An 11,766-nucleotide genomic window follows, 5' to 3' on the forward strand; every position below is an offset into this window, starting at 1 on the left:
CATATAAAAGAAAATCAGCATTAACCCTGAATTCCCATACAGCTGGATAAAAGATACTGCAGTTATTCGCCTATCTAACATTTTCTTGTGAGAACTGTGTATAATTATTGATTCTTCAGAGATAACTAATGTATTATTGAATGTACAGATTCAAGAAGCAGCTGTGCATAGTGCTGCTCTTTAGACACATCTGTGTTCAAAACAAATGCATTAATAAACAAAGTAAATTGGATCAGGGATCTGTTAAATGTGCCTTGAATTTTTGCTTGATGTGGTTCAGTGATGCTGAATGAGTTAGAATGATGATTTCTCTAGGAACTCTTTGCATGCCGTGACACTGGTGAAAAACAGGATGTTCTTTAGAATAATTTTACCCATGACTAGGTTATCTCAGACTGTATATGAAGAGACTCCCACCTGTGGAAATATATTCCACRTAATTCTTTTTGGCACTAAACTGTATTACTTTTGCCAAAAGATCAGTCTACAAGTGTCTCAGATAAGACTCTTGAAGGACATAAATGCTGACTGTAATTTAATAGTAAAATTTGTCACGGGGCTGCTAGATTTAGTCTGTTGTTTCAAATCTACATCAAAAAAATAACATTAAAAAGAAAACTAATGGTAACAAGTTAAAAATCAATCTTTTGTGCTGCAGGTATATCTATTGCCTATAATACAGTGTTATTATACTACTGCAGTATTACTGCACCTCTGAAACTAGGTCAGAATTGCTCTCACATTTGCAGGTATACCACTGAAATATAATATATTTCATCAGTTGATAAAATCACTTTCCTTCTTTAATTAACTCCTTTTATTGATATTAACTCTTGAAAAATAAATACTCGATCTGTGCTAGGCCTAGGGGTCATATTAAAAGTACATTTAAAAAGTAGGAATAATATATGTTTGTTGACCAAATATTAGTCCTTATAATCTATTTGCTGTAGAATCTCCGGGAGAAGAGCTCTATATATGCAGACTTTCTTTCTTGTTCTTAGTGTCAGCAGTGGGTTTGTTAGTACAGGAAGAGCTTCGGAAGTGCAAAATTCAGGTTTGACTCAGCTGCTAAGTTTTGTGAATTTATCYGTGAAAAACAGCGAGTTTGGTGAGGAAAGAGAGGCAGGGAAACTGGAGACTGTTGAAACAGTTCGAAAAGACTCACAGAAAAATTCTTTATTCATCATAAAATTCACTTCTTTTGCTTCTTGTTTCACTGAAAAATCAAATCCTGTTCTGTTTCAGGGCAACGTAAGGCACCATGTCTTGCTGTGTTGTGTTTTGTTGTGTGGGAAAGGGGTAATGCGGAGGGAGGGAAGTGCTTTGCTGAAACTCCTGCWACCTTCCACAACAGGCCAGGGAATCTATTTAGAGCAATGAGGATTTGGCCCATAGTTACTACCAGTTTCTCCCCGAAGGGATGTTTTATCCCCAAATGAAGGATTTACAATATTATTCCACTTGCTGACTCAAAAGAAACATTCATATTTCATGGAGAGTTTTAGTGCTTAGCTCTAAATAAAGTGGTGGGGCAAGTTACATGGCGTTTTTGCCTTTGGTATTGTATATTAAGCCCAAAGGAAAAAGCCATTGCCTCTTTTCGCAAGCTGTATCGTAGTTTCAGTAGTTAGTACTCAACTAACTGCTTTAAATTCCAATTCACGATGCTTCCAAGAGCAGATGTCAGCTTCAATTACTATTTTACAAATTCATTTATCTCAGAAAATGAAATGCATGGAGAATATTATTGATATTTCTTCAGCTGTGTGTCTAAAATTTTATATAATAAGATCCTTCTTAGCTCATGGGAAAACGTGTTCTGAATATGCTTTAGATACTGCAGGTCTTTCAAGTAGGACATCAGAGATTTTTGTTTGCAATCAAATTAAGGTACTTTAATTCAGGAATCATGAAGTAATTAAGGATGAATTATGAAAATTATTGTTGTTTCTTCAAATGAAGAAATTTCTGTTCAGCAGTAATGTAATGAAAATCAAAGTCCACCAAGGCTTGAAGGTGAAGGTAGGGGCCGATCTTAACAATTCAGGTTTTATTTCTCTAGCTTTTATATGGTATTTCTTTCCATTTCCTTTCTGGTTTTTGTTTTTGGGTTTTTTTGGGGGGTACTCTTTTTTTAGACTTTGCTATACTTTTCAGATTCCCAGGATTGAAAAGATGTCAGAACTAGAAAGGTATTGCCCTACCTTTAGAAAGAAGTTTCCAAAGAATGAATCACGACCTTATAACATGCTCCCCTTAGCAGATCTCAGAGGGTCTTTATAGAGCCACAGACAAGCTTTGCTGCAGAAGAACCCAGAGCAGTTCATTTCAAGTTTCAAAGAAGCTGTAAAGGCTCTTAGTCAGTAATGGCAACATCCTGAATGACAGGAARGTAGCTTGAGGGAAAATGGACCTTTTGCGTGGTAATTGAGATGAACCTGTTTACTGAACCGTGAGATGCTGTAGCAGATATTCTACGTTTTTCTGGTTCAGCTAGAAAACAGTATTTTGTATTAGATCAAAGATATGTAATTTCCTAATGCTTTTTTAAAGAATCATTTCAGGAGATAAATGCAACAATTWCTTTTTTCACTAAGATTCATGCTACTACTGCTGAGCTGCAAAGTGGCATTGCCACTATTTTGTAGAGAAATATTAGGTTTATTCGAGGAACAAATCTTAGTTGGATTTATTGATGAGAATCCTAAGTAATACTGAGGACTACATGGAGATATACCTGAGTTAGGGAGAACAGAATTTAGCCAAGTGTGTTTAAATTATTGCTTCTTTAGATGTTGCAAGCTCTTCTTACAGCTTTTTATTTTTTCAAGTAACACTGGAGATTTGGAATTTTGTCTAAGACAGGCTAGAGAGGTATTGCATGCACCTAAGAAAAGGATGGAAAACATACTCAAAACTTCTTGCGTCCATTTGTTCTTTGGCCCAGAGGAGGACTTCTTTAACCCCAGCTACGATCTGAAACAGCATCAAAGTTGATTTCAGGAGAAACAATTTTTCAGAAAGTACTCGGAGGGAAACCTGAGCAATAGCTTCACCCAAAAAAGTGACAGATTTTTTCATCACTTAGCAATATTAAGTCAATATTTAATGCCTTTCTAGGGGGAAAAAAAGAAAAAAGAAAAAAAAGAAAAAAGAAAAAAGAAAAAAGGAAAAAGAAAGGCATACCAATCGGCTTTAGGGGATCTCAGCCCAGGTCCGTGCCAGAGCCAGAAGTGGTCACAAGTGCAGCCCAGAAGCGCCTCCCCATGCTCCTGCTGCGTGGGGTGGCTCGGCAGCTGGCTGCCCCTGTCTCAGCGATCCCTGTACCTGCTTCTGTGCCTTGTGAGCCCTAATCACACCTATTTACAGTATGCTCATTGGGGCTACCTGGCGCATCCAGAAGGAAAAAAAAACGCACTTGAATGCCCACTTGAATGGATATCACATGCCCAGGAAGCTTCCTTTATTTTATGACTTGTATTGAGGATGCCTCAAGTAACGTTAGTATTTTGAGTTTTCTGTGGTTGACTTACGGGCGGTGTGTTTGTTGTCTGCTATGGCAGAGGGAGGCGTTGCTGTTGGTATCTGAACCAGAGGCACTTCTGCGATGTTATTGTGGTGGGCTCCGTTGTGACGTKTGTAGAGCCGGTGCAGCTGCAGAGCCTCTCCCCCCTCCCTGGGATGAACCACCCAGCACCTCCCTACAGGCACTAGTGAAAACTCTTATTTGTGAGCAGAAAGTGCACCTTAACTTTGGAAGTGGGTTAGGGAAAACAGAATGGTTTTAAGTGATGGTTGCTATCATGCCGAATGACATTTGAAAGTGAGGCGCTGAAGCCCCCTTAGCTGCTGATCTGTGTCATAGTTATCCTTCGAGGCAGGCAGTGACAAGCCGCTGAGTGATATTAACCCAGCTGCTAACACCCACCGAGGAGTTCAAACTCAGTCTGGTTTTGCAGCTTTGTCAGTGCTGCATAAAGGCAGGCGTATTGTGATGGATCTCCAGGCCGGAAAGGAAATGCTAATAGACAGCTAGTAGCAGTACCGTCAAAATAAAGACCCACCAGCCAACAGCAAATTCTTTGTTCACCTAGGGAGAGGTTTATRACTTCTTCAGCCAGTTGAGAACGCAAAGGTATTATGTTGTCAAGTTTTAGTAATTTTGCACTGATGTGTAGGAAATCAGCTGCAAATCACCAGATATCCTGATAAATTCATTTGGGCCAAAAGTCACTCAACGCCTTGGAACTTTTTTAGATGCAGTTAGATGCCTTCAGTATAAAATTATTGTTCTCAAAGTTTCTATAACTCCCCTCTAGTACTGACAGTGAGTCAAAATGGTAAATGCCAGTGATTTTGCTGGTGTTCATAGTGCTTCTGACATGCTCAGAAATACCTTAGCTTTGATAGACTCTAGTGTAAGTCACTTCTTCATGCCAATAAGGCCTTTGGGGCTTGTTCCAGTTAATAGTCCCAAGGCATGGATTGTGTGCTGCACAAAAGCTGACAGCAAAAGGTATTTTATTTCAAACTGCAGCTACCATGGATGACAGTGTTGGGACTGGCAGTATGTGCTGCATAGCTGTTAGGTTGGTGACCAGAGCCCTCATCCAGGCTATGGAAAGTCCCAGCCCTGTTCCCTGCTCTGCCTGGAGCATTGGGGCTGTCCTGGTCCCCTGTGCAGACAGAAGACACAGGGGAATAGGACTCACTGCTCAATTTGCTGCACTTTGCTGCGAGAAAGCAAGCAAAGTAGGCTCTTGCATACATGTGGTAACCTGGACTTCAGTCTCTGCTCCAAGGACTGCTTATAGAATTCTATATGGGGATAAAAATCTTGAATTATTCCTCTGATGCAAACAACATTTGCACAGGTCTCTAATGCTGTCCTTAGTCCTCAGTCTGTCTAGAGTTACCCTCCCTGCTTGCTTAGTCTTTTCTGGGCTGATATATCTAGGATGTTTTTATACAAATCAATATGCAGGTTGAGGAAAGTCCTTTGTCCCCCAGTGCAACTGGTGATCATGGCACTGCTGTGGGAGATGTGGGTCTGAATCCTGCTCAGATTTCTAGCTGTAACCAGTGACCCTGGGATAAAAGGAGAGAAGTGGTACCTATTTGGTCATGTGGAATTGCTGCAAGTCCTGAGTGGACAGATGTGTTTCTCCACTTTGCTAAAGCCAGACAGATGTCAGATTTAGGATCTGCTCCTTTTCATTTACAGCAGGCTGTTGTTTTGGGTGGATGCCTTTCTGGGGCATCTGCGCATGCATTGTACAGGGAGCTTAGGGCTCAACCACAGAGCTGCAAATTTCATTACATCAACAAGATGCCTAAAAGTGAGGAGTCACAGTGCTCTAGTGGCAGCAAGGCATTACATACCTAACACCCCTTGTATGTCCAAGCGTTTGTAACATAGTCTTCTCCCACCACAAGTTGCCTGTCACTTATCCATTTTCACAAGAATAATTTGAGATACCCTGTTTTAGTATGCTAGTGTATATTATCTTGGACCAGCCCCTTGGATGATAGGCACTGACATAGCTCCTTTGATTTCAGCATAGTGAAATCAGCTTAGGAGATACAGGATGGAGATCTGGCCTATGTAGTGAAGTATCCCAGATGTCAGGTATCCCCCCTGCTTGTGCGATCTGGGCTAAAAAAGAGGTGATGGCTTATTTCTGGGGGAAAAGAATGAGTTTACAGGTGAGTGAGGTATAAGATAACACAAAGAGAGTGAATGCCACATAATCAGAACACATATTGCCAAATAGATTGTAAGGAGGGGCTCCGGACTTGTTTTCAAAGTGCATTCAGAAGTTAGACTGACTTCCTTTCTTTCTTTCTCTCTCTTTCTTTTTTTTTCTTCGTTTCTTTCTTTCTCTTTCTTTTTTTTTCTTTCATTCTTCCTTTCATTCTTTCTTTCCTTCTTTCTTTTTTAATCAATGTAATAAAAAGGTCACACAGTAAAGTCTATTTGGCATTTACTAGCTTAGATCTCACATCTCGCTCCCCATCCCAGGAAATATATTCTCTAGGAGTAGAGTTGCATTAATGTAACTCTTGAGTCCAAATGGAACATCCAAATGATGTCTTCTTTCATAAAAGCAGAGGTTATAATTTTTGTCACCTATCCCTTTATTTTCAGCCTGTGAGCACTTACTGCCTAATTCTATTGTATCAGCTATTATACGATAAACTAATTTGCACGCTCTGTCAAGCTAAACAGAGAAGATTCAAGTCTATGGGTCACAGTTATTAGCACAAGCAATACTCCTGAGGCTTGTGTTTACTTTATTTTGCGTCTTTAAATAGATAAGACTGTCAGCAAATTAAATATACTTGTTGAAGAGGGACAGAGGAGTCAGTAACAGCGTTGATGAAGTAGCAGTGTCTCCACAATAGCTTCTCATGTATTTATTTTTAACCCTTGGAGAGAAATGCTCTGGTATATCTAAAGAAGTTTTGTGAAGAAATTTACATTATTTGCCATAGACATCCCCATTTAACTTTCTGTGGTTGTCTGTGTCTGAGAATTAATCACCTCCAAAAGTTTTATTTTTCCCCTGAACAGCAACATTGGTAGAAAAAAAGCTGTTTCTCGTTTCAAGAAGCAGGACTGAATCAGGTCTGGCTCTGTAGAGATTCCAGCTTGGCCCTGTGTCTTCTTATATGGGGTTTCATCTTTCTCTGCTGCAATTTCCTCATCCATCTCTGTGTCAGAAACTAGCAGGAGGACGTAATGTATAGCCGAAGGGTGGCTCGGAAGTGGGCATGAACGATCTGCACAAAAAAGCAGTGACAACAGATGGTGTGTGAGGAGAAGGTATTTCCTCCTGGTAAGATCAGAACAGTCATCCAGAATATCCCTCAGGTAGAAAACTGTTTAGATGTATAGTCAGTCTGCACAAGCTGTAGCTCCTACTATACATGATAGCGTTCTTCAGGGATCTTTTATGTGCTAATAAAGCTGTTCTGCATTACTGAGGAAAACATAGGCCTTCATACTGAACAAAGTTTAAGAAACAGTAAACTAAAATTCTTCAAATAATTTTCTAAGAGTGGGAGAATTTAAATACATAGCAGCTGGAATCTCACTGTAATAATGTTATTGTTCATGTCTGGTAGCCTGCCCTCTAGCTGTCTCTTTAGGTAAATTATGCTATTGGGGTTGAACCGTTGGCGTTGCCTTTGTGTTAGACATAAAGTCATGCTTCTCCCAGGTGAAACTGGGGAGTTTCTACACAGCTCTGAACAAGCRGTCTCCACCACAGCCATGCGAACAGAGCACGTTGTGGCTCCCTTCTGCCCTGGTGGCCACGCGCGGGCTGGCGTTGGGTCACACTAGCCCATGGCTACAAGGGCGGCTCCTGTGCATGCTTGAAGATGCACTCTGCTCGTGGCAGAAGCCACACTTGCAAGCATGCTGTGCGCAGAGGTAGAGAGCAGCTCAAAGCCCCCTGTGAGAGACAGTATAGATATACCTATGTATACCTATGACAAATACTGTAAAAGCATGCTAGCCCCCATGTTGGTGATAGGCAGCTCACTGCTCTGGTGGTAAACGAGGTGGCTCCCATCCTCGGACAATGCTGAGGTCCGGCCTCTCCGTTTGCCATGGTCTAAGTCATGGAAAACRGCATGTGATAGAGACTCATTGGAAGAGGAACACAAGCACAAATATTCAGGCTGAAATTTTTGAATATAGTTATATAGTGCAGTTATAGTACAGTAGTATAGTATACTACAGTAGTGGAGTATACTACAGTTATAGTACGGTATGGTTTTGAATATAGTATTCACAGATTCAACATATGTGAGATCCTGTCACTTCAGGCTAGTAATTCCTTTTTTCCTAATTAAGAGAATTTCCACCAAGTAAAGCCTCATGGTATCAAATATCTTTACTAACTAGAGATACAATATATGAAATGCTTGAGAAAAAAAGTTAGACCGTCAAATACTATTGGTTTGAATAAACTTCAGTATGGAAGAATAATTTGTCAGAGAAACTTTGTTCACGTATGCTAAGAAGCTTTACTGAAGAAGTGTCCGTGCCACAATGGATTTCTTAGAAAAGGAATAGTTGTCCTATGCAAATACTTTTAAAATCCTAGCAAAATGCTACTGTGAGGAAAGGCTGCCTAACACAAACTTACCTGAACAAAATAAGGCAATTTTTAAAGCAAATTGCTGAAGTTCCTGCAAGGTGACCCCAGTTAGTCCAGCTCACTTTTTGACTAAGTAAAAGGCATCATTACCCCTGAAACACGCAACTTTGACTCTAGAAGAAAATCAAATCTCAGCTACTCTACTGTATTAAAAATATATATATCCATGAAAAAAAATGACAAGGGTGAGGCCACATAGAGAGCTATAGGTCTCTTGTGTGCATCAGCGCTACAGTGGGGTGTTGCACAGTCACAGCTACCTGCTCCTGTACCCTGTTCCTTGAATGTCCTTGACAGATTGCACTTAAGGAGCCGTCCCTCCCATCTCAAATTATCTCACTAATTGCTTCAAATTCTCCTGGGTGGATATCCTACTAGGACTGTGTAGCAATGCACAGCATATTTATCAGCAACCTCTGCTGCTTGGTGGCACTGGGGTGGTGGTCCAGTCCTGCAGTGGATATTGTATGGATGGGCTCTGTTGAGTTCAAGGAGGAAGAGAGAAGAAAATTTGTTTGTTTTTTTTTTTTTCTGTATATGACAAAGCAATTTTGTTTAAACACAGGTGAACTGAATTCCTTTGACAGATATGTGCAGAGCATGTACCTGGAGTTTCTGTTATGCTGAAGGAGAAAATTACTTCAATATTTTCATCAAAATATTGTGAACTCATCAACTCATCACTGAGTTGAATAGTTTGTGTTATATGTGGCTTGTGACCTATGAATTTAAAGAAGTTTGTTTTTTTAGAAAAAGGTCTGTTCATTATCTTGCAGTTTTCAATTGGATCTTTGTTATAAATCGACATTAACTTCCTGCAAGTGTATTCTTTATCACTGACATACAGATATGTCTCCCGATAAAAGGGTAGTGCTGCAGGAAAACAAAAAAGTGTCAGTTAGCTCACGCTGATCTTGTAAAACAGTTTCCTTGCTATTTGATAGGAGCCAAAATAAAAAATGAATTCGGAAATGTGTTTKTTCTCGTAAAATGCCACTGCTGCACTGCTGCCTGATGTTTGTTTTTTCTCTGATGAAACTGAGACGATAATATGCACATGCACACTGAGCTTGCTGTAGATATAGCAGTATATCTGCATATATAGATATAGTTGCTATCTATAGCAGATAAAGCAGTAAGTCAAAAAAAAGAAGAAGTTTTGATAGTAACAATCACAGAATCACAGAATGGGTGAGGTTGGAAGGCACCTCTGGAGATCATCTAGCCCAACCTTGCTGCTCAAGCAGGGTCACCAGAGCACATTGCACAAGATTGTGTCCAGGTGGGTTTTGAATATCTCCAGAGAAGCAGACTCCACAACCTCCACAACGATGACAACGTCGGACTTGCTATGACTTCACTGTGACCAAGTTTTCACTCCTGGACTGTTACTTCGTATTACTAATAACAGCAGATAAATTCCATAGGAAATTTTAGTTTCTTATTTAGTCAGTCTTGTTTAGTCAATATAATTTTAATTAAAGTTAGCTACAACATTTTACCAGCTTTTCTATGTTTTAATACATAATGAGAATTAGCTGTTACTTGACCTTTCTGTAACATTTATCCATAGATCTGCCATTCAGAAGCTGGGAGAGGAAGTATTTGAGCAAGTGTACAGCTATCTCAAGCAAGCTAGACAGCAGAAGGCCAGTGAGGACGAGGTCAGGAGGAGCCTGGAGAAAGTGGTCTCTAGAGCAAGTGACTGCTTCGAAGTGGATCAGCTTCTCTACTTTGAGGAACAGCTACAGGCTTCAGAAGCACACCTTCAATCATAAAAAAAAATGTGTGTCAGTAACAGGCAGTGCTGAAAATGTAAGTGAAATTGCTGAGCTACCTTCTTCAGGCCAGCAAGCAAATACTTTGCCACTGAAGGTAACAGGAGTAGCTAGATGTGCAAGTAATTTCTGATATTCCCRGCTGTGCAGTGAGAGATGAGTACATGCTCTAAGGCTACGAGGGTAAGGTTGCAAAAATTTGTGACACTGGGGGAGAGACTTCACAGTTATCAGTATCCTTTTTTCACCACCTGGGGCAAAAAGGAAGGTATTCTTTCAGGTCTTGGCCAGGTTTCAGCGCTGCACTCACAGAAGTCATTGGTAAAGTTGCCTCTTCTAGGAACGGTGCAGGATTTGAACCCAGGTGCTCTTGATTTGTGTGGTAACAGTAGCTGTTTTTTATGACATTCAAGCACACACTTTTTGTACTGTAGCAGACTTACCCTTGAACATACATGTATAGATATGACCACTCAGCCAGAATTGTGTTGTTATTATTGATTGTCTGTGTGACTTTCAAAGGAACTGTGAAAATACATACACACATATATAATTTATGTATGTGTATGCATACATACGTGTGCAGAACTGTGCATGTATATGCACAGAGACAGAAAGATGTTAGGCCAGRTATGCATGCATGTGTGCGCACGTGCATGTGTGTGTGTACAGAGATAGAGACGTAAGGCCTGAGCTATAGCTGACTGTGGTAACTGAGAATCCTTGTGACTTCTGACAGTTTTAGATCAAATTTTGTTGAAATAATAAACTGATCTTTTGGCTTGTGCACAGATATTGTTAATGTTTTATCCTAGTATTTATGCTCAACTCCTTATATGCATCATACTTTTGTGGATTTCGAATGTATCTCATGCTCTGATCATACACCTGATGTTTTTCTTCTACCCTTTCTTTCTTTTTTCCCCTGTATTCTGAACTCCTTCATCCATCTGTGAAAAGCACTAAAGCAAAACAAAATGGTACTATCTGTAGAGGATTCTCAAGTGAATTGTAAGCCAAATTCATTTTAGTCATCTAGCCATCTTAATCCTTATGTTTCCTACTCTTGTGCTGCACTGTACGCTGCAACTCTGACCGTACTCAGGTGCAGAATTAAATAAACGATAAAAAGGTCACGTTAATATCACAAATAGCAATTGTTTGATTTGGGGCAAGTTATTTACAGCTAAGGATACAGGAACTGACTGACTATAAATTAAGCAGTGATATTGATCCGTCTTTGTGACATGCTTTAAGAGACCCAAAGGGGGTAAGTAAAGTCAGCTTAATGTTGCTCAGCATCAACACAAATTGCAAAAGCAATTTGCAAAAGCAAAGAACATGCCCAGCAAAGAAAGAAAAGGTGTTATGGTGCTTCCACTTCACACTAAGAGGAGATTCCAGTATGTCTGACTTCAGCTTCTATTGGGAATACAGGGCATAGAAAACTGGAGGCTGAAGTGTTTTTTCCCTTGCATGTTCAGATGCCACAGATGGAGAGGCAGCTTTGAGCACAGATTCTCCGTCAGGATTAAGTCTCTTTCCTGCTATTTCTTCATGTACTTAGACTCCCCATCCCTCTCAGTGTTGGGTCTGGGTACTTGCTTCCATGCTTTTTACACATGCCTTAGTTTAAGACTATTTAAAAATCAAAGTACCCAAAGAGCAAGGTGTAGGAGGAGTGCTTGGAGGCTGTAGGCACTAAAATGTTGGCAAGCCAAACAGTAACTTACATCTGGCAAGAATAAAGTCAGAGAGATACAGTCTTGACCGCTGTACTTATCTCTGGCTGTGGTCCAGACTGATTTATCACA

At 40.1% G+C, this 11,766-nt stretch overlaps 1 protein-coding gene across 1 annotated transcript in view; it reads left to right on the top strand.

The window, feature by feature from the left end:
- Nucleotides 1-10,034, top strand: part of NEK11 (NIMA related kinase 11) — a 106,236-nt gene extending 96,202 nt beyond the window's left edge. Inside the window, exon 16 of the mRNA XM_085311857.1 lies at nt 9,748-10,034. Within this exon, the coding sequence (XP_085167983.1) occupies nt 9,748-9,952 (205 nt within the window). The 3' untranslated portion in view covers nt 9,953-10,034. The remainder of the gene's footprint in view (nt 1-9,747) is intronic.
- Nucleotides 10,035-11,766: the final 1,732 nt, after the last annotated feature.

Source organism: Rhea americana, unplaced genomic scaffold, assembly GCF_003343005.1.
Source record: "Rhea americana isolate MKP2758 unplaced genomic scaffold, rheAme1 scaffold_35, whole genome shotgun sequence".
Taxonomy (NCBI): domain Eukaryota; kingdom Metazoa; phylum Chordata; class Aves; order Rheiformes; family Rheidae; genus Rhea; species Rhea americana.